Below are 23,482 nucleotides of genomic sequence, written 5' to 3'. Positions count from 1 at the left end.
CACTGTGGCTCAAGTGATAGAGTGCTGGCTTTGAGCTGAAGAGCTGAGGGACAGAGCCCAGGCCCAGAGTTCAAGCCCCATGACTGACAAAAAAAAAAAAAAAAAAAAAAAGCCAGAAATGACACTGTCTCAAGTGGTAGAGTGCTAGCCTTAAGCACAGAGAGGCTCAGGGATGGTACCCAAGCTCTGAATTCAAGTCCCAGGACTAGCAAAAAATAATAAGAGCCAAGGGGCATGGATTATGGGATGCCTCATCAGGAACAAAACAGACCTAGAGCTTTGGGAGTTTAGGATAAGATCTAGAGTCACAAGTCATAAAACAGAGTTCAAGGGTAATATGTCTTTTTTTTTTTTTTTTTTTGGGGGGGGGGTCCGGTCATGGGGCCTGAACTCTGGGCCTGGGCGCTGTCCCTCAGCTCTTCAGCTCAAGGCTAGCACTCTACCACTTGAGCCACAGCACCACTTCCTGCTTATGTGGTGCTGAGGAATCGAACCCAGGGCCTCATGCCTTCAAGGCAAGCGCTCTACCACTGAGCCACCTTCCCAGCCCTTTTAAATGTGATTTTTTTTTTTTGGGGGGGGTCCGGTCGTGGGGCCTGAACTCTGGGCCTAGGTGCTGTCCCTCAACTCTTCAGCTCAAAGCTAGTGCTCTACCACTTGAGCCACAGCGCCACTTCTGGCTTTTTTTCTTTTTGCTTATGTGGTGTTGGGGAATCGAACCCAGGGCCTCATGCATGCAAGGTAAGCACTCTACCACTGAGCCACCTTCCCAGCCCCCAGTAATATGTCTTGTATAGTCAGTATCATGCCACACTCAGCTGGATCTCCAATCAAACTTTCAATAAGAATTTATTAACCATGGGCTGGGAACATGGCTTAGTGGTAGAGTGATTTCCTAGCATTCATTAAGCCCTGGGCTCAATTCCTCAGTACCACATAAATAGAAAAAGCCATTAAGTGGCATTGTGGCTCAAGTGTTAGAGTGCTAGCCTGGAACTCAGGGACAGTGTCCAGGCCCTGAGTTCAAGCCCCAGGACTGGTCCAAAAAAAAAAAGAAAAAAAGAATTTATTAAACACTCTGGCCAACAGCAATGTGCTCGAAAGGAAAGAAATGCTTCCTGGAAGTGATCATCTACTTCTGGCCTAGCTGAATGACCATGGGAACAACTACTTTGAATCTAAGTAAGAGAGGAGGAAGGGAGGTGTGACTTGGTAACCCAGATCCAGATTGCAGGTTTCACCAGACTCTTAAGACATAGGGGTCCTAGTGACATTTCCCATTACCGACTCCTGGTGCCTGCTTCCCACCCAATAGGCACTTTCGAGAATCACACTAGGCACTGCCCAAGGTTAGGAATGCCTGCAGAGCCCAAACCCGTACCCTTGTACTTACAAGTCCTTATTGCTATTTAAGAAATGATCTTACAACAGACAGCACTTAGTTACTCATTACACATTTATTGTACATTTTCACAATCTGGATGCGCCACAGAATTGGGGGTATGGGTGGGGAAAGAGGGAAGGCAGGGGACACTGGGATAATATGGGGGGTCTAGAACACAGCACCCCCAGCCCCAGCATCTCTCCTACCCTTTCACACAACAGTTTAAATCTCCCTGCTCCCCCTCCACACAGTGTGGGGGGATAAAGAGTTTGGGGGCCCCGTCCAGTGGTAGGTTAAGGGACTTCACCCTCAAACCCCTAAAACTGTGCCATTTAGTAAAAAGTCATTAGACTCTTCTTCCTCTTATAACTTCATCTAATGAAAGGACAGCTCTCTCGCGCTCTCTCTCACTCTCTTTCTCTCTCTCTCTGGGCTCAACAGCCCTGGAGAGGGGTGAGGAGCCCCATCATCCAGCAAGACCATCCACACATTGGCAGTGACTAGTATCCCCACCCTGAATACAGGGTGGCAGTCAGAGGAGCTGGGCAGTGATGGGAGCAACATCCCCCAAATTGGGGAGGCAGGATTTCAGTCCAACCTCTAACACGGGTGAAGCTAGAGGTTTCAGGCAGGAACTGGGGGGATTCTCTGCCTTTTCCCACTCCTCCCGCAAGGCAGTGATGACCCCCTCCCCCATACACTGGTAGCCACCCCTCCCAAAAGAGATCAGATTGTAGCCAACCCCCAACTCTCCTGGTGGGAGGAGGAGGTGGATCAGGCAGATGGGAGGGAGGAAAACCCCATGGGAATGTCAGTTAAGTGCCCCCACATGAAAACTGGGGAGCAGGAATGTAGGGAGAGACCCCAAGTGGCAGAATTATTGGTCCATCATAACACACTGAACTCCAAGACACTTACACACCAGCTGGGGGAGGGAGCAAAGGATACAAGAGGTCTGGAAAATGGAGGTAGGAGAGGTAAACTGGACTAGAGGGGCTAGGAAGGGACAATTCTGGGGGCCAGAGCAGCCTGGTTCCCCCAAATCCCAGGTTCCCCACCACCTGCAAGTAATGTCGTGCAAATGAAAGTGTGATACAAGGACCAATGGGACTAATTCCTCAGTAAAAAAAAGAAACAGGTAGAGAGAAGATGAAACAAACAAACAAAAAAAGGAAACCAAAAGGGATGTTGGTATGCAAATGATACATTAATTAACATGCTGGAAGCTCCCAAAGGACTTTGGGATTCTTAGGACCAAGTGGGGCCAGTCTCAGAGCCTCCCAACTGATGCAAAGACGCACCAAAGGAGGCCTGGACAGGTGTATTTTACCTATTTTTGGTGGGGATTGAATAGGGGGAGGTGAGCTGGGGAGGGTCAGGTTAAATCCGAGGGAAGGAGAAGAGAGGGACTATTGCATAGCAGATGCAAATGAAGGAATCTGGGACAGATCAGGAAGAGGGAAAAGGAAGGTAGGAGAGAGAAGGTGATGGAAACCTCAGGAAGGGGTGTTAAGGACAACCGGAAAAATCTTCTAGTAATAAAACTACAAACAGACCAAATATATATAATATTATATATGTATAAATAACAGCTGGCTATTTACAGGGGAACACACACACGGACACACACACACGGATCCAGGGGATGGGGGCTGAAAGATATGGCTGAGAGGTGGAGGAACGGCGGGGGGGTAGGGGAGAGGCCCTTCTCTAGGCAGGGCAGACTCCTCGGGAATTTAAGTGCTGAAGTAAACTGTGGAGAGAGGGTAAGAGAAGGGGGATGAGGAAGAGGGGAGAGAGAGAGAGAGAGAGAGAGAAAGAAAGCAGTGTGTCAGACCTGGCCCTGTTCCAACCCTCCCCATTTCCCAGCTGGCTGATGTCCTTTTCCCTCTCTTGGCCTCAGTTCATTCATCTGTAAAGCAAAGGGGCTGGGGCAGGTGGGTCCCAGGGTCTCTTCAAATCTATGAGGTAGCCTTGGGCCAAAGTCCCCTAATTCTTTTGGGCTTGTGAGGTGGCAGGTTTTCAGTGGGGATAATTGACTTCCTGGTCATGTTCCCGGCCCTTCCCAATTCCAGGATTCCTAGAATGGGCTCTTAGGTCCATAGCGTTCTCAATGGAGTACTGAGGACCAACTCAGTTTCCCTGTTTCCAAGCTCAACAAATTGCCCAGAACCAGGCAAAATGAAGTGACACAACATCAAGGTTTTCAGCTCTAGTTGAATCAGAACTGCCATTAGCACCAACATGTGTCTTTTGTTGAAGAGTACAAACTAGGTTAATGACCTTCAAAACCCTGAATCCACAAGGGAAAACTCTCCAGGGAGAGGGCCCTGGCCAGTCCTGCCCCACTCACCGATGATGATGATAAGGATGATGGCGCAAATCACTCCCAAGATTATCATCATCTGGGGAGAAGAAGGAGCATCAGTATGATAAACTATGACACCATTTACCCACCAGTCCTCCTATCCCACTTCCCTTCCCCTAACCTTGAGGTTTTTCCACCAATATTTGCGCTTGAGCTTGGCTGCACTTGTTTCAAACTGGGAAGCCCCTGCCTGGAGTGCATCGGCACGGTCATCGAGCTCCGACAGCTTCTGGTCCCGCTCCAGGACCTTGTCCACGTTCACCCTCATAATGTCCACCACCTGGGGGAGAGGCCAAAGAGGCAGAGGTGTGCCAAGGCCCACCTCACCTCAAACAGGTGCCGTACACAGAACACGTGCCTGGTGCTGCCAGATTCACATGCCAAGGACACACATAAAACATACCTAGCACACCTGGGGACATGCAAGGAGCACACATCGTAAACATGCGGGTAGTCTTGACATCTCAGATGTCATAGCAACACGCTTTGTGGGTCCGCATGTGCTGCCTCAATCACCTGAGCATTCCTGAGCACGCCTTCCTGGAGCTGGCACACCCAAGGATAGCACGACTAGTCCTCCCCCACCCCCCACCCCCAGCATCCAAGTGCAGACAGACAGGGAAATAGACAGGGACATGGCATGTCTCTGACCCAAAATCCAAAGGTATGAACTGTCAACATCACCAACCCAACCCAACCCAACCGGGCCCCCACCCCGTTGGCCAACCTGGGTATCACACCTTCACTCACCTCATCCACCTGGGCCTGGGTCTGCTGCAGTCTCCTGTTACTGGTGAGGTTTGGAGGGGGTGCAGGGGGACCACCCTCCCCGGCCGGGGCGGCAGGGGGGACGGTGGCAGCGGTAGCCGACCTGAGGAGCAGGAACAGATTAAGACCCAGGGCTGGAGCCACCAGCCCTGCGGCCAGGGCTCCGCCCATCCACCTGTCCATCCATCGTCCCTCCGGTCTTTCTTTGCGGGAAGGGCATCGCTGGGCGCCCGGGTCTCTCTTCGGTCCTCGCAGAGGATGGGGCTGCGTGACCTTGAGCGAGGCCCTCCCTCCCGCTCCTCAGGCCTCAGTTTCCCCTGCCTGTCCAACGACAGCGACCGCACAAACGCGGTCGGGGGGGGGGGGGGTCAAGTCGGAATGCCTTGGGGGCCATGATGGCCGGGGCGGGGCGGGGAGAGGTGGACGCGGGGGTCCGCGCCCTCCCGCGGCCATCGCCCGCGCAGGCCGGCCTGTGGAACCCGGGGTTCCCGGTCGCCCGCGCGCAGTCACCGGCGTCAGCTAGCCTGGCCCCGAGCACGGCGGGGGGTGGCGCGGGCGGGGACCCCGGCATTCCCAGGCCGGTTCTCCGGGACAAGCGGCCGGTGCGGGGCAGCGCGGTGCGGGCGGCTGACGGCCAACTCACATGGCGGGGGAAACGGGCGGAGGATTTGGCAGCGGCAGTGATGGCGGCGGCGGCTCGCTCTGGCTCCGACTGGCGCTGGCTGCCCGGGACGGGAAGATGGCGGCCGCACGTCACCCGCATCCGGGCACTGCGGGCGGGGGCGGGGCGCGGCCGGCGGCGCGGCGGGAGCGGCCTGCGGGGGAGGGGCGCGGCGGGGGTCGTGCGGGCCAGAGCCAGCGTCCGTGCCGCGGGGTCCGGCCCCCGCGGACCCCCGCAAGGCCCCCACGCCCGCCCCCGTAGCGCCCTGTGTCACCACAGGCGTCCCCAAGACCTCGGCCACTGGGACCCCCGCGCCCACCCCGGGCACAGCCTCTCCCATCCACGAACCTGATACAAGCCCCCCCCACCCCGTCCCCGCACCCTGGCCTCTCCCTCCCGCACCCAGGTCTCATCTCCCCCCCCACTCCCGCCCCCTGGCCTTCCCAGGGCTTCCCCCGCCCCCCCATGGCTTTCCCTTCCCACACTCTGGCCTCACCCCCCCAAAACCTGGCCTCCCCCTTCCCCCACCTCAGACTCCCCCCCACTTTCATCTTGGCCTCTCCCTCCTCACCGCACCCTGGCTTTCCCCCTCTCCCTGCCCCCCCCCTGCACCCTGGCCTCCCCCTGCACCCTGGTTCCAACACCTGGGAACCTGCTTCTAAGCATCTAGAATGGGCTGGGGGTCGGAAATGCCAAGGGGTCCATGCGGGTGGGGCCAGGTCAATACTGGTACACCTGCCGCTGGGGTGCAGCGGCGTGAGAACTGCCCTCACCGGGTCCAGTGATTGTCTCCAGGAAGCTATGTGGCCTCCAACCCTGAGTCCCAGGATGTAAGGACAGGGGCTCTTCCCTGTCCCCACCAGGGAAAAGCTGCCCCTCCTTCAACACAGGTTGAAGTTCAGCAGACCGGAGGGCAGAGGCAGGTAAAGCTGGAGCAGGCCTCCCTGAGGCCAGGCCAGCTAAGGACCCCAGGGAGGAGGACACTGCTTCACGTGGTGGCTGTAGACTTGTTCAAACCTAGCTCTGCCCCCAAGTAGGGGTCAGCTAGTCCCACCACAGGAGAACGTTCAGCCCTTCATCACAGGAGCCAGTGGGATTCCATCCAAAAGAGGACTGTAGCGCCTGTAGTACTCAGGTATGGATGCTAGGTTACACGTGGATAAGCCTCAGAGGTATGACCTTGACAGTTTCCATTCTCTCATAGGTAGGCAGTATATGGCTTGATCTGGACAATATACTAGATTATCCCAGGCCTGGCCCATCTCCTGACTGGTCTCCATTTTAGGTCCTCTGAGCAGACCCAGCATCTGTACACACCCTAACCCAGCTTCTCAGAGAAAAAGGAGGGAGCCAATGAGGTGTCTAGTTATCTATCCAGTGGGGTGGGCTAAAGCAAGCCTTAAGGATGAAGGAGGCATTTTAAGGGGGATCTACTGGCCCTTGGGGTACTCATTCCATACACCCTGCAAGGAGGGAAGAAGGCTGGTGTCTTTTCCATGTCTGAGACAAACAGAAGAGGGCCTCCGAGTATGAGATCCTCCTCCACCGCAATGCCCCACCCCCCAGCCAGCAGAAGCCCTGGGACTGGCTCTGTCACTAAAGGTGTCATTTCCCAGCTGTCTGGGGGAGGTGAGTGAGCAGCTGGGTGCAGGGACTCACAGCCCAATATAAGACAAGATGCTCTTGGCTCCCTCCTGCTCCCTGGACTTTGTGCAGTGACACAGAATGGCTGTGATTGTTCAACCTATATCACAAGAAAAGAGCTACTTGGGGGGTGGGTTAAGAGGGAGGGGAAGAGGGAGAAAAATGAGGGAGGGGATAACAAGTTAGACAAGTATACTCACTGCCTTAAGTAACTGTAACCCCTCTGTTCATCACCTTGACAATAAAAATAAAAAGAGCCACTTTCATGGATGGGGAGGTGTATACCTCAGACCACGTTGTGGGCAGCTGGCCTGTGATTTTTGGCCCTGAGACTACTTCACTTTCTACTCAGAGAACAATACTAAATTCCATACTTTTAAGTTCAAAAGCCTAAGGGTCTGGATATAAAACTGGAAGGGTTAGCCGGGCGCTGGTGGCTCAGGCCTGTAATCCTAGCTACTCAGGAGGCTGAGATCTGAGGATCGAGGTTCAAAGCCAGCCCAGGCAGGGGAGACCGTGAGACTCCTATCTCCAATAAACCACCAGAAAACCGGAAGTGGCACTGTAGCTCAAGTGGTAGAGCGCTCGCCTTGAGCTGAAGAGCTAAGGGACAGTGCTCAGGCCCAGAGTTCAAGCCCCACGACCAACAACAACAACAAAAAAAACTGGAAGGGTTAGAAGGAGGTAGGTACAAACAAGCAGGGTTTGCTCCAGATAAAGTTGGGGAACCTAGGCCAGGGAGTGTGGCTTGGAAAACTGCTAAATTGCTTTTGCCAGTGGATCCTGGGGCCAGCAGGGTGGAAATGGGAGCACATGTAAGCCATGGAGGTGGAGGTCCCAGTAGGAGTCATCTGAGAGAGACAGTGCTCCTTGAGCAACCCCTCCCACTGGATCCCACCTAGGCTGTGGTGCTGAGAAACTCCAAATTTAGATCAATCTTTGAAGCTGGAGGAAGGGAGAGGGGGAGGAGGAGGACCAAATTTACCTGGAAATGAGTAAGAGAATATTTTCAGCAAGCAGGTAGAGACTCAGAATCGAAGGAGTTGAATTAGAGAAAAGTTAACGTATTTGTATAACTGAGATACATTTACCAAAAAAAAAAATCTTATCAGAGTACAAGTGGTTCATACCTATAATCCTAGCTACTCTGAAGACTGAGATGAGGATAGAGGTTCAAAGTCATTTGTAAAACTTTGTGTGTGTGTGTGTGTGTTGGGGCTGGGAAGGTGGCTCAGTGGTAGAGGCCGTAGGTTTGATTTCTTAGCACCACATAAGCAGTAAAAGCTGGAAGTGGCACTGTGGCTCAAGTGGTAGAGCGTTAACCTTGAGCTGAAGAGCTGAGGGACAGCGCCCCAGGCCAGAGTTTAACTTGGCGTGTTTGTGTGTGTGTATGTGTATGTGCAGGTCTTGGAGCTTGAACTTTAGGCTTGGGCACTCACTGTCCCTGAACTTTTTTGGTCAAGGCTAGAGTTCTAGCTCTGCTTTGTGTGTGTGTGCGCGTGCGCGCACGTGTGTGTGTGTGTGTGTCTGTGTGTGTGTGTGTGTGTCTGTGTGTGTGTGTGTCTGTGTGTGTGTGTCTGTGTGTGTGTGTGTGTGTGTCTGTGTGTGTTTAATTGGAAATAACTTCCTGCCTGGGCTTGCTGCAAACCATAGTCCTCACATCTCAGCCTCCTGAGTAGCTAGGATTACAGTAGTAAGCCACCAACCAGTAAGCCACCAGTGCTGGGTTAGTAGTGGGGCTTGAATTCTGGGCCTGGGCACTGTCCCTCAGTTTTTCAGCTCAAGGCTGAGTGCTCTACCATTTGAGCCACAGAGCCACTTCTAGTTTTCTTGTGTTTAATTGGAAATGAGAGTCTCATAGACTTTCCTGCCTGGGCTGGCTTTGAACTATGATCCTCAGATCTCAGCCTTTTGAGTAGCTAGGATTACAGATGTGAGCCACCAGCACTGGGCTTAATCCTTAGATTTTTTTCTTTTTCTTTTCTTTTTTTTTTTTTTTGTGTCAGTTGTGGGGCTTGAACTCTGGGCCTGGGCGCTGTCGCTCAGGTGTGAGCCATGGTTGTCCAGCCCTTTCATTGTTTTTCTTATTTCAAATAACTCCTGTTTAGAAGTTGGGATGGAAGGGAGCTGGGTCATTACCATACTGACTCATGAACTCACTCCATCCTAATGAGTCAACCTGATAGAACTGGTAATTAATTTCAGAGAATGTATGTGTTGCCCAATGAAGCTTGTGAAGGAAAGGCCTTCTAATTAAGAGCCAAATTGTGCCTAAGATGGCGGCTGGGAGGTAAGCTCCACGGCCATCATAATCAGGTAGTTCTTCAAGTCCCAGACCTCTGAGGTTATTTCAGAGCCTACCAGGACCACCTGGGTTCCAGGAAAAAAATCCAAAACCTCCTCTATGCCACACGTGCTGAGTGGATTGCCACAAGCCTTCACTTCTGTTTTTCTTGTTTTTCTTTTCTTTTTTTTCTGTTAGCCATGGGGCTTGAAATCTGTGCCTGGACGCTGTCCTTGAGCTCCTTTTGCTCAAGGTTAGTGCTCTACCATTTTGAGCCACAGCACCACTTCCAGTTTTCTGGTACTTAATTGGAGATAAGAGTCTTCAACGATGGGCTGGGAATGTGGCTTAGTAGTAGAGTGCGTGCATGAAGCCCTGTGATTCCTCAGTACCACATAAATACAAAGCCAGAAGTGTCTGAACAGACAGGTCTTGTCTTCAGGCTGAGTCTACCTTTTTTTCACCAAGAAAACATAAACTAGAAGAGTATACATAAAGCTATTGTTTAAAAGATCTAGAACACCAAGATATGGAAACAAGATCTCTCCCCCTCCCCCCATGTGTTAATGATTTTGTCTTTTTTTTTTTTTTTTTTTGGTGGATCATGGGGCTTGAACTCTGGACCTGGGCGCTGTCACTAGGCAATTCAGCTCAAGGCTAGCACTCTACCACTTGAGCCACAGCGCCACTTCCAGTGTTCTGGCGTTTTATTGGAGATAAGAGTCTCATAGACTTTCCTGCCCAGGCTGGCTTTGAACCACAATCCTCAGATCTCAGCCTCCTGGATTAGCTAGGATTACAGGCATGAGCCACGGGCACCCTGCTGCACATCTGCTTTTAAATGACGCAAAAGAATGTGAACTGCCTTCTGAAAAATTATTAAAACATTAAACAAAGTTAAATAGCCTTGGCCACCTACAACTCTTGTATTTTTGTTTCATTTGTACCCTTTTTTGTTTGTTTCAAACAAAGCCAGACCCAGCAGGAAACTCCATGAGACCCTTATCTTTAGCCAGCAAAAAAGCCAGAAGTGAAGTCAGGTATTAGTGACTCAGGCCTATATTCTATGATACCTGAGGACCCTGGTTCAATGCTAGCCAGGGAAGAACTAAAAATCTGTGAGACTCATCTCCAATTAACTACCAACAAGCCAGAAGTAGACCTGTCTCTCAAAGTAGTAGAGCACTAGCCTTGAGGAAAAAACAAAAACAAAAAAACTAAAAAAAGAGGGTGCTTTGTGGCTCATACTTGTAATCCTAGCAACTCAAGAGGATGAGATGTAAAAAGTGTGGTTCAAAGACAAGCCCAGGCAGGAAAGTCTATGAGATGCTTCAATAAATTACTCAATAAAAGCCAGAAATGGTGCTATGGCTCAAGTGCAAGAACACTAACCTTGTACACAAAGACGCTCAGGGACAGCACCCAAGCCCCGAGTTCAAGCCCCAGGACTAGCCAAAAAAAAAAAAAAAAAGATTTTCATAAGTTCAGCATACTGGTATCTTAGGCCTATAATTATAGGTACTCGGGAGGCTGAAATCTGAGGATTGAGGTTCAAAGGAACAGGAAAGACCATGAAACTATAATTTCCAATCAGTCACCACCAAAAAAATAATAATCAAGAAGTAGAGGAGTGGGGCTGGGAAGTTGTCTCATTGGTAGAGCGCTTGCCTTGCATGCCTGAGGCCCTGGGTTCGATTCCCAGCACCACATAAGCAAAAAGAAAAAAGCCGGAAGTGGCGCTGTGGCTCAAGTGGTAGAGCACTAGCCTTGAGCTGAAGAGCTGAGGGACAGTGCCCAGGCCCAGAGTTCAGGCCCCACGACCGGACCCAAAAAAAAAAAAAAAAAGAAAAAAAAGAAGTAGAGGAGTTAGAGATGTGGCTAGAGCAACAGCCTTGAGTAAGAAAGCTAAGGGACAGTAACCAGGCATGAGTTCAAGCCCCACTACAAGCACAAAAAAAAAAAAAAAAAGATTTATTTATTTTTATTTTTTTTGCCAGTCCTGGGCTTGAACTGAGGGCATGGGTTCTGTCCTTGAGCCTCGTGCTCAAAGCTAGCACTTTACCACTTGAGCCACAGCACCACTTCCAGCTTTTTCTGCTTATGTGGTACTGAGGAATCAAAACCAGGGCTTCATCCTAGGTAAGCACTCTAGCACTATAGCACTAAACCACATTCCCAGGCCCTCCAATGCTAATTTTTTTGGTTGTTGTTTTTTTGGTCAGTCGTGGGGCTTGAACTCTGGGCCTGGGTGCTGTCCCTGAGCTCTTCAGCTCAAGGCTGAATGCTCTACCACTTGAGCCACTGCGCCACTTCCAGTTTCTGGTGATTTATTGGAGCTTCACAGACTTTCCTGTCCAGACTGGCTTTGAACCGCAATCCTCAGATCTCAGACTCATGAGTAGCTAGGATTACAGGCCTGAGCCACCTGCGCCCCCGCTCCATTACTAAAATTTAAAAGTATTGCCAAAGCTGGGCACTGATCTGAGGCCTGAAGTTCAAAGCCAGCCTGGACTGGAAAGTTGGTGAGACTCTTATCTCCAATTCACTACCAAAACAAACAAAACAAGTGGACCTGTGGCTCAGAGTAGCAGAGTGCTAGCCTGGAGCAAAAAAGAGCTCAGGGACAGCACCCAGGGCACCAGTTCAAGCCACATGACTGACCCCCCCCCAAAAAAAAAAAATCATAGTTGAAAAAAAAACTCAAAGTATTAAGTTAGTGAGCCCTTGTCTGACTCAGACCAGCCCCGGCTACCTGACTCCACTGCTGTCTTGGGGAGAGCAGGCTGGTATGTGGTGCCTTAGTAGCTGTAGAACAGCAGCTATTTTTTTCAAAGGCTGCTCTACCTTGAGCATCTGTAGGCGCTGAGAGTCAGGGCAGGGATGAGCCAGGACTCACCTGGCATTGGGCCCTCTGTTCACTCTAAAGATCCAACTAGGAGCTGCTGGCACCAGACTTGCCCTTCAATGAATTCTCATTAAAGAATTTGAAGTAGACCCAATCCAATTTCTGAGCCTTGAAAGAGTCCTGTATTATTGCTTTTCTTCATACTTTCCTGGGTCAGGAGTGGATAATTTGGATACTTGCTGCCTTTCATGTAGCCATATCTCAGGCTCCCTCTCCTGAACTAAACCCTGACTGATCTTAATTTGGGTAGTTTGCCCTCTTCCCTGGTACTTCATGGTAGTACATCTACCTGGTTATTATATTTGGTGTTTTGTTTTGTTTTTTTGTCAGTCGTGGGGCTTGAACTCTGGGCCTGGGCACTGTCCCTCAGCTCTTCAGCTCAAAGCAAGTGATCTAGCACTTGAGCCATAGGGCCACTTCTGGTTTTCTGAGTGGCTTATTGAAGATCAGAGTCTCACAGACTTTCCCGACTGGGCTGGCTTTGAACCATGATCCTCAGATCTCAGCCTCCTGAATAGCTAGGATTACAGGCGTGAGCCACTGACACTTGGCCTATTTGGTGTTTTTTTAAAAAAATTATATGTGATACATATGTGATATGCACATGACTTAGTGCTGTGTGTGTGTGTGTGCACACACACACTACACCTGACATTTGAACTCAGGGCCTGGGTGGTCTCCTGAGCTGCTCCTCCCCCCTCACCCCCAGTTTGTTGGTCCTTGAACTCTTGGCATGGACACTGCCCTTGAGCTTCTTTTGCTCAAGGATAGCGCTCTACCACTTGAGCTTCAGTGCCACTACTGGCTTTTTCTATGCTTAATTGCATATAATAGTCTCACACACATTCCTTCTTATACTGGCTTCCAGCCACAATCCTCCGATCTCAGCCTCCTCCGTAGCTAGGATTACAGGTATGAGCCACCCACTGGTGCCCATATCCCTGAACTGTCCTTTGCTCAAAGCTAACACCCTACCACTTGAGCACAGCCCCACTTTCAGCTTTTTAGTGGTTAATTTCGGCCTGGATTCCTTTCAAACTGTAATCCTCAGATCTCTGGCTCTCGAGTAGCTAGGATTAGACACCAGTGCCTGACTCAGAACACATTTTTAGAAAGTGTATACTTCACCAACATCAACTCAAAATTGAGTAAAGACCTTAACATCAAACCTGAATCTCTGAAACTACTACAGGACAGAGTAGGAGAGACACTTGAACTTATAGGCACAGGCAGGAACTTCCTGAACAGAGTCCCAGGGTCACAACAAATTGGAGAGAGATTCAACAAATGAGACTACCTTAAAATAAAAAGTTTCTGCACAGCTAAATCTATAACAACCAAGCTAGAAAGACAACCAACTAATTGGGAAAAAATATTTACCAGCAGTATATCAGACAAGGGGTTAATACCCAGTATATACAGGGAACTCAAGAAACTAATCCCTCCCAAACCTAACAAACCAATTACTAAATGGGCAAGGGAAATAAAGAGAAACTTCTCAGAAGAAGAGATAAAAATGGCAAAGAAACACATGAGGAAATATTCACTATCCCTGGTTGTGAAGGAAATGCAAATAAAGACAACCCTGAGATACCACCTTACCCCAGTCAGAATGGCCCACATCCTCAAGTCAGCCAACGACAAATGCTGGAGGGATGCAGAGAAAGAGGAACCCTATTACACTGCTGGTGGGAATGTACACTTATACAACCACTTTGGAAAACAGTCTAGAAGGTCCTCAGAAAGCTAAATATTGACCTCCCTTATGACCCAGTCATACCATTTCTAGGCATCTATCCTGAACAACAGGAACCAGTATACAAGGACACGTGCACCTCCATGTTTATTGCAGCACTATTGACAATAGCCAGGAAATGGAAACAAACCAGATGTCCCACCACAGATGAATGGATCCAAAAATTGTGGTATCTATACACAATGGAATCTTATGCAGTCATTAGAAAGGACAAAAGAATGGCATTTGCAGGGAAATGGATGGAGCTAGAAGAAATCATGTTGAGCAAGGTAAGCCAAGCACAAAGAGACAAACAGCACATGGTCTCCCTGATAAGTGGCTCTTAAATCCAAAATGTTAGGTGATATGACAAAATTAACAGGACTTAAGAAACAAAGGACTTCCACTCATCTGGTCGAACCCCCATGCTGCTGATCACATGGAGGGAAACCAGGAGGACGACACAGAATTAGAGGGAATTGGAAAAACATACAACAGTATAGGACCCATCAACTACACTGAACATTGACCAAAATGAACTAAACAACTCAATGGCAGTGATGGGAGGGAGGAAACAAGTGGGAAAGAGGGAACAGCTGATGCTATGCAAAACAAAAGAAATGTACATATCACCCAATGTGGAGGAAACAAGTGTATTGCAAAGCTCATAGAACTCATAAATGTTATAGACCATGATAGACAATTTGCCCCATGAAAGTTAGAATGTGTTTGTGACTTTAACTAAGCTTCACTATCCCACAATACTGTGAAATTTGGGAACTTATGTAACCACTTAATAACAATAAAAATTTTGGAAAAAAAAAGTGTATACTTGCTGGGCACTGGTGGCTCAAGCATGTAATCCTACCTACTCAGGAAGCTGAGATCTGAGGACCACAGTTCAAAGCCCTTCTGGGCAGGAAAGTCCATGAGACTTTTTTTGTTGTTGTTGGTTTTGTGGGGCCTGAACTCTGAGCCTGGGCGCTGTCCCTCAGTTCTTCAGTTCAAGGCTAGTGCTCTACCACTTGAGCCATGGCACCACTTTCCACTTTTTCTGCTTCTGTGGTGCTGAGGAATTGAATTCAGGGCATCATGCATGCAAGGCAAGCACTCTACCAACTGAGCCACCTTCCCAGCCCTTCATGAGACTCTTATCTCCAGTAAACCACCAGAAAACTGGAAGTTTCAAGTGGTAGAACACTAGCCTTGAGCTGAAGAGCAGAGGGACAGCGCCCAGGACCAGAATTCAAGGCCCATGACTGACAAAAAAAAAAAAAGTGTATACTTGTTTGATGCATATGAAAATTTTGTTGTCTCCAATCCTACAGGAACAAAGCTATATGTATATAGGCTCATTGGTCCATAATGACCAGGTGTAGTAATTTTATGCCATCATGATTTCTAATCTTGAGACTTAGATATTGAGTAGTATAGTTTGTTGTGGGTGGGTGTGGGTGGGTGTGTGGGTGTGGGTGTACACATTTGCATGTGCCAAGCCTGGCCTGGGTACTGTTCCTGAGTTTCTTTTGCTCAAAGTTAGCACTCTACCACTTGAGACACATATCTACTTCTGGCTTTTTTTGGTAGTTAATTGGAGACAAGAGTATCATGGACTTTCCTGCCTGGGCTAGCATTGAAAGACAATCCTCAGATCTCAGCCTCCTGATTAGCTAGGATTGCAAGTATGAGCTACAGGTGCACCATGAGTAGTTTTGGAAAGTCACAAAACTGGTCTTTTCAAGTGCTTAATACCTTTTTTTTTTCTTTTTTTTGCCAGTCTTGGAGCTTGAATTCAGGACCTCAGCACTGTATCTGGGTTTCTTTTGCTCAAGGATAGTACTCTACCACTTGAGCCAAGTGCCACTTCTGGCTTTTTCTCTTTATGCAGTACTGAGTATTCGAACACATGTATACTAGGCAAGCACTTTACCAGTAAGCCACATTCCCAGCCCAGTTAGTGCCAAATTTTCTATCACCAAATGGGTGGTTTGTGGGGGAAATGCATATATTTCCTCTTTGGGTGAAAGCAGTACTGTAACTTGAACTCAAGACTAATGATGTCTCTTCCTTGATTGGATTCCTTCTTTAACAAACAGAATCCTGCCCAACCTTCCCATATTTGTCATGAGAGAACTATTTCAGAGAAAGAGATAAACTTGTGTCTTTCCACAGTGCCAGGACTGATTGCATAACAACAAATTCACAAGTTACATCAATTTTGCTTCAGTTTGCCAGCTACTACTAAAGTCACTTGATAGTGTAGGCCACTGGTCACACAGGTTCTTTTATTACAGTCTTAATTATAATCCTAGCTCTCAGACCACCCAGTTCCGATCACAGTAATATAGGAGTTAGAGACCATAAAGGGGCGGGGAATGTGGCTCAGAGACCATAGAATTCAGAGGCTGTGCCGGAGGCCCAGGCAGATCTGGTAGAGATGTAGGAAAATTCTCGAGGGGGGGCGGAGGGGGGGGGGCTCGGAAGGTGGCTTAGTGGTAGAGTGCTTATCTTGCATACATGATGCATGAGGCCCTGGATTTGATTCCTTAGCACCACAGAAGCAGAAAAAGCAGGATGTGGCACTGTGGCACAAGTGGTAGAGCCTTGAGCTGAAGAGCTGAAGGACAGTGCCCAGGCCCAGAGTTCAGGCCCCAGGACCGACAAAAAAAAAAAAAAAGCATCGCCAGATAAATGTCTTACTAGATTGGGCCCTGGTGGCTTACATCTGTAATCCTAGCTACTCAGGAAGTTTGAGCTACAGAGCCACTTCTGGTTTTCTGAGTGGTTTATTGGAGATAAGAGTCTCTTGGGAGCCAGAAGCTGCTGGCTCACACCTGTAATCCTAGCTACTCAGGAGGCTGAGATCTGAGGATCACAGTTCAAAGCCAAGCCCAGTCAGTAAAAGCTGTGAGACTCTTATCTCCAATAAACCACTAGAAAAGCTGGAAGTGATGCTGTGGCTCAGGAGGTAGAGTGCTCACCTTGAGCTGAAGAGCTGAGGGATAGTGCCCAAGCCCAGAGTTCAAGCCCCATGACCGACCAAAAAAAAAAAAAAGTCTCTTGGGGACTTTCCTGCCCAGGCTGGCTTTGAACATGATCCTTAGAACTCAGCCTCCTGAGTAGCTAGGATTACAGGTGTGAGCCACCAGCACTCAACTATACTCTTACATTGTTTATTTGCTTATTTATGTAATGCTTGTCTTGGGGCCTTAACTCAAGGCTATCCTGAATGTTTTTGCTCAAGGTTAGCACACGACTACTTAAGCCATAACTCCACTGGCTTTTTGGTGGTTAAGTGGAGATAAGAGTCTCATGGAAAGTCCATGAGTCTTATTTCCAATAAACCACCAGAAAACCAAAGTGGTGCTATAGTTCAAGTGGTAGAGCATTCAGCCTTGAGCTGAAGAGCTGAGGGCCAGTCCAGGAAGAAGAAGAAGAAGAAGAGGAAGAGGAGGAGGGGAAGGAGGGGGAGGAGGGGGAGGAGGGGGAGGAGGGGGAGGAGGGGGAGGAGGGGGAGGAGGGGGAGGAGGAGGAGAGGAAGGAGAGGAAGGAGAGGAAGGAGAAGGAGGAGGAGGAGGAGGAGGAGGAGGAGGAGGAGGAGGAGGAGGAGGAGGAGGAGGAGGAGGAAGGAGGAGGAGGAGGAGGAGGAGGAGGAGGAGGAAGAAGAAGAAGAAGAAGAAGAAGAAGAAGAAGAAGAAGAAGAAGAAGAAGAAGAAGAAGAAGAAGAAGAAGAAGAAGAAGGAGAGGAGGAGGAGGAGGAGGAGGAAGAAGAAGGAGGAGGAGGAAGAAGAAGAAGAAGAGGAAGAGGAAGAGGAAGAGGAAGAGGAAGAGGAAGAGGAAGAGGAAGAGGAAGAGGAAGAGGAAGAGGAAGAAGAAGAGGAAGAAGAAGAGGAAGAAGAAGAAGAGGAAGAAGAGGAAGAAGAAGAGGAAGAAGAAGAAGAAGAAGAAGAAGAAGAAGAAGAAGAAGAAGAAGAAGAAGAAGAAGAAGAAGAAGAAGAAGAAGAAGAAGAAGAAGAAGAAGAAGAAGAAGAAGAAGAAGAAGAAGAAGAAGAAGAAGAAGAAGAAGAAGAAGAAGAAGAAGAAGAAGAAGAAGAAGAAGAAGAAGAAGAAGAAGAAGAAGAAGAAGAAGAAAAGAAGAAGTTGTCGTCTCCTGGACTTTCTTGCCTGGGTTGGCTTCAAGCCTCCTGAGTAACTAGGATTACAGATGTGAGCCACTGATCTGGCTACCTTTCTTTTTTATGCTCCTTAGTGCCTTGGTATTCCTTCAATTTTTTTCTCACAAATGGAAGGCATCTTTTTCTTTCATTTTGGAGACATTCTGTTGAGCCTTGGCTTTCTGTTCATATTCCATAGGAAGCCACTAAGAGGCCCACTGGGAGCTGTTTGTGTGTGTTTGTGCGTGAGTGCTCATGTGTTTGTAAGGAAGAGGACATTCCTTAACTATTGGCCTTGCTGTAGGACAGAACTCTTTTTATGGGGGAAGCCTCAAATGTCACAAGATGACAGGTTTCCTTCTCTGGGCTTTCCAAGTTCCCATGTTTAACCAAGAAATTTTGCCATGTTTATTTAATCATTCCTTCAAGGACCAGCTTTTAGGCTGTTTACAATATGCTTGCTGTATGAACAATGACCTTGCTATGCTCTGGTGGCTTGTACTTATAATCTTAACTATTCAGGAGGCTAAAATCTGACACTCAAGAGTTCAAATCCAGTCCCAACCAGGAAAGTCTATGAGACTCTTATCTCCAATTAACCACCAAAAATCGGAGTAGAATTGGTGCATAAAGCTAAAGAGTAGTGGCCCAGTGGTAGAGTGCTTGCCTTGCATGCATGAGGCCCTGGGTTCGGTTCCTCAGCACCACATAAACAGAAAAAGCCAGAAGTGGTGTTGTGGCTCAAGTGGTAGAGCACTAGACTTGAGCTGAAGAGCTCAAAAAAAAAAAAAAAAAAAAAAAGTAAAGGATAGACTCCAGGCTGTAAAATGAAAGTTTTTCTTCTTTAATTTTAAAGTGTAACTTCCATAATTATACTACAGTACTATATAACATTAGAAGAAATTGTTCCAGTTGAATTGTACCCCTATATTCGTTTTTCATCCTGTTTCTAGCCCTTCTTTTATTTCTTGTTGGTCATGGGGCTTGAACTCTGGGCCTGGGCGCTGTCCCTCAGCTCTTGAGCTCTAGTGCTCTACCACTTGAGCCACATTTCCACTTCTGGTTTTCTGGTGGTTTATTGGATATAAGTTTCATGGACTTTCCTGCCTGGGCTGGCTTTGAACCATGATTCTCAGATCTCAGCCTCCTGAGTAGCTAGGATTACAGTAAGGCATGGGCCCTCAGCACCTGCTCCAACCCTCCTTCTTGATATAATTTGCTTTCTTTTTAAGCTGAATATTACCCCCATTGTTGTGTATATACTGCTCCCTTTTTGTACATGTCTAGTCCTGAGACTTGAATTCAGGACCTGAAAACTGTCTCCGAGTTTTGTTTTGTTTTGTTTTGTTTTTTTGCTGGTCCTGGGACCTGAACTCTGGGCCTGGGCACAGTCCCTCAGCTCTTCAGCTCAAGGCTAGCGCTCTACCACTTGAGCCACAGCGCCACTTCCGGCTTTTTTTTTCCTGCTTATGTGGTGCTGAGGAATCAAACCCAGGGCCTCATGCATGCAAGGCAAGTGCTCTACCACTGAGCTACCTTCCCAGCCCTCCCTTTGGTTCTTGTAAGGCTGGTATGAGCATGGGAGCATAGGTAAGGTTTAGCACATAGGAAACTACCATGCAGTCTTCAGGCAGAAAAAGAAAATTTATTCTGAACTGCTGGTGTTGACACCAGGTAGGATTGGGGTTAATGTAGAGATGGGGGGGGTAGCCTGGGAACCTTCTGTGGTCTGAAAGAGGAGTGACTGGGCAGTCCATGATGTGACCTCAGAGAAAGGGGAGGTAACTGCCACCAGATGTACAGGTCACCTGGACAACACAGGTGCTGGGCGGAGATTTCTAGCAGGGTATGTAGGACCCTGCATGGACAACAAGTGGGGAAGGGGGAAATCTATGTTGAGTTTTGTAGGGACTCACAGGGAGAAATGCAGCCCTTCCGGGGGACCTAACATTTCCAGCCTTTTGATAGTTATAAAGGGATGCTGACTCTCTGTGGCTACTTCCTGCTGACAAAGGGTGTCAACCTTAGGGGTAAAAGGTGGGGATGTGGTCCCATCTGGGAGAAGGCAGCAAGCAGCAGCTGTTCCTTGGTGGTGGACTGAGTCCTTAGATGAAGTATGGAAGTCTTGAACAATAAAAAAGGAAAAATATTATAGAAAAGGAAAAAATTGGATGACAATGACTTAGAAGTGACAAAATGAATGAGGTAGAAAGCAGTTGTTTCAGTGTTATTCACACTCATCTTCAGGGATTTGAGACAGCTTTACCTTGGTAGGCTCAAGAGGAAAATAGGTGTACCTTGGAGTCAATGTTGGTATGGAAGGGGCAGAAACGTGAGCCTTTTGCTCTTTTTTTTTGGGGGGGGGGTCCGGTTGTGGGGCCTGAACTCTGGGCCTGGGCACTGTCCCTCAGCTCTTCCGCTCAAGGCTAGTGCTCTACCACTTGAGCCACAGCACCACTTCCGGCTTTTTTCTTTTTGCTTATGTGGGGCTGAGGAATCAACCCCAGGGCCTCATGCATGCAAGGCAAGCGCTCTACCACTGAGCCACCTTCCCAGCCCCGAGCCTTTTATTCTTGACAGATGAGTCCACTGTGGCTGTCCCTTGAGCTTGACTGTGGTAGGAGTGGTCAGCAGGACCTGGGTGAGAGCCCCTCCATTTTGGATGTAAACTGGATGGATGAAGGGGCTTAAGAAAAATTTGATCCCCAAGCAAAATTGGGGGAGGAGAGAGGTCTTGATGTGGCTGAGGAAGACATTTGTCAGCATGTTGAAAAAGAAAAATCAGACAGGAAGACAGAATGTGAAGTTCCCACTGGACATTTAAAGAGGCTGCCACATGTTGGGTCGCTTTGGAGAAGGCAAGCCTATTGTCAGATTGAAGTGACCTGGGTAGGCCAAACCTAGGAATAATTTCCTTTAGTAGGACAGAAGCAACAGTGTCAGCAGTCTCTGCTGTGAAGGGATAGGCCTCAATCCATCCTGAAAAGGTATCTACCATAGTTAGAAAATGTGGCAATTAGGCTAGGACAATGGAGTAAAGGTTTAAGAAGAAGGTGGGCAAGAGGTTTGTATCTGATGTGCAGTCCCTAGTGAACCTGGGAAAGAAAGCTGTCAGCTTGTGTTTTGGGAAGAACAAGTCATCCTCCTGTGGACCGCCATCCCAGTGCTTCCTGAGAGGCTCCCCGGTGGGTAAGTTCCTTAAGCTCCTGTGGGGTATAAAAGGGTTGGATGGAAGGAAGTAAGAGGGTTGAACGTTGGCTCTGGGCTGCTAGCTTTGCCTCCCAGTCTGCTTTTGGATTGACTGTGATGGCATCTAGTCTGGTATCCGCAGCTACCTGATGGGGAAATGAACCACTTCTAGGAGCCTAAGAGTAAGTGAAGCATTAGTAATAGGGGCTCCTTTTGTGGACAAGAAACCAAGCTCCTTCCAGATGGCTGCAAGTGAATGGAGAACATGATAAGCATATTCTGAGCCTGTATAAAGGTTAATCCTCATGGCCCCTGGCTAGAGTTAAGGCCCTAGTTAAAGCTCTAAGTTGTGCCTTTTGTGAGGTAGCATCAGGGGGCAGAGAGCTGCTTTCAAGAATAGAATAGTTATGAAGTATGGCATAGCCTGCCATACAACCTTCAGATCCAGCATGGAGAAGTGGGTGGTACCAGCAGGTATATCTTAAAGGAGAGTTTATGGGTTAGGCTCAACAGGATGAGTAGGGAGGACTGCAGTATTAATAATGTACAGAGGGGCTGGGAAGGTGGCTCAGTGGTAGAGTGCTTGCCTTGCATGCATGAGGCCCTGGGCTCAATTCCTGAGTACCACACAAGCAAAAATAAAGCCAGAAAGTGGTGTTGTGGCTCAAGTGGTAGAGCGCTAGCCTTGAGCTGAACAGCTCAGGAACAGTGCCCAGGCCCAGAGTTCAGGCCCCACAACATATCAAAAAAAAAAAAGCCGGGCGCTGGTGGCTCACGCCTGTAATCCTAGCTACTCAGGAGGCTGAGATCTGAGGATCGCGGTTCAAAGCCAGCCCGGGCAGGGGAGACCATGAGACTCCTATCTCCAATAAACCACCAGAAAACCGGAAGTGGCGCGGTAGCTCAAGTTGTAGAGCGCTTGCCTTGAGCTGAAGAGCTGAGGGACAAGCGCCCAGGCCCAGAGTTCAAGCCCCACAACCGACAAAAAAAAAAAAAAAAGTGCAGAGCCTGGACTAAGCCATAGGTTCCATCAGGTTTAATTACTGGTAAATTGGAGGTGTTAAAGGGGGAGTTAGCAGGTCTGAAAAGTATGGGGTTTTTTTTGGGTCTGGTCATGAGGCCTAAACTCTAGGCCTGGGCACTAGAGCCACAGCGCCACTTCCAGCTTTTTTCTTTTTGCTTATGTGGTGCTGAGGAATTGAACCCAGGGCCTCAGGCATGCAAGGCAAGCACTCTACCACTGAGCCACCTTCCCAACCCTGAAAAGTTTTTAAGAAGGTGAAGGATGATGGGTTTTACACCTTGCCTATGTCGAAAAGAAGTGGGGTTTGGGAATGTGTTGGGGAAATGGGTAGGGTCCTTAAGTTTAATGAGGACAGACTATGGGGTCGAGCAATAGGAGGGGTAGAAGTATCCCAGATGAGACGATTGACAAAATCTGAGATCTTGGGGGGTTATGGAGGTTATGGGTGGAGAGTCATCTAAAGATAAAAAGCAGAGGGCTGGGAAGGTGGCTGAGTGGTAGAGCGCTTTGCCTTGCATGCATGAGGCCCTGGGTTCGATTCTTCAGCACCACATAAGCAGAAAAAAAAAAAAAAAGCCAGGAAGTGGTGCTATGGCTCAAGTGGTAGAGCCCTAGCTGAGGGACAGCGTTCAGGCCCCATGACCGGACCCCCCACCCTACCCCCCCCCAAAAAAGAGATAAAAGCAGAATAGGTGTTGGCTATTTTGGACTATGGAATGAGGAGGAGACTTGCAATTTAGAGAGCAAGTCTCGCCCTAGGAAGGGTGTGGGACAGCAGGGTAAGATTAGGAAGGAGTGTGAAGAAGGAAAGTTCTCTATTTTACATGGTACCCAGGAACGGGCGGTCTTACCGGCTATTTCCTGATCCTCCCGTTTATTGGAAACCCTCACTGCCATGCCGGGCTTTTCTACGATAAACTGAGTTTTAAGAATAACCGTACCCTCCTTCGTAGCATGGTGCCGAAGCGCCACCGCCAGGCGGTGGAGAAATCCACCCGGACTTTTTTGGGGTCCCTGGGTAACCCGGGCTCCCCCGGGCTGCCCACAGAGGGGAGAGGGGAAGGGAGAGGAAACTCAGACAAGCCTGGCAGTCATGAAGACACATGTGGAGGGCAAGAAAGGCCTGGATGCACATCTACCATCTGACCATCTACCACGGCCACGGCAGAACCCGTCCAGATCTGAGGCTATTACAACCGGAAGCCCGTTCTGGGGACATCCAGTCTGATCGTCCCGTCTGTATGTTGGCCAGGCCTTACTGCGATCAAGAGAAGGCGCTCGGGGTTTAACATGTCTGGAGACAAAGGTCATCGAGAGCGCACACGAGGCACCCCAAAGGGCTGTCCCGCTGTGGACGGGGAGTCTG

The 23,482-nt window shown here is 48.9% G+C and overlaps 1 protein-coding gene across 1 annotated transcript; it reads right to left on the bottom strand.

Moving 5' to 3' along the window:
* Positions 1-1,438: 1,438 nt before the first annotated feature.
* On the bottom strand, positions 1,439-5,272 carry Vamp2 (vesicle associated membrane protein 2). Its single transcript, XM_070001443.1, has 5 exons — positions 5,164-5,272; positions 4,503-4,623; positions 3,874-4,032; positions 3,738-3,789; positions 1,439-3,137 (listed from the first exon to the last, which is right to left on the bottom strand). Coding segments are annotated over exons 1-5 (351 nt in total). The 5' UTR covers positions 5,166-5,272; the 3' UTR covers positions 1,439-3,120.
* Between the last annotated feature and the right edge of the window lie 18,210 nt (positions 5,273-23,482).

Source organism: Dipodomys merriami, unplaced genomic scaffold, assembly GCF_024711535.1.
Source record: "Dipodomys merriami isolate MVZ:Mamm:240054 unplaced genomic scaffold, mDipMer1.0.p SCAF_59, whole genome shotgun sequence".
NCBI lineage: Eukaryota > Metazoa > Chordata > Mammalia > Rodentia > Heteromyidae > Dipodomys > Dipodomys merriami.
Note: the sequence above shows the minus strand (reverse complement) of the source record. Positions and strands in the feature narration are given on the sequence as shown.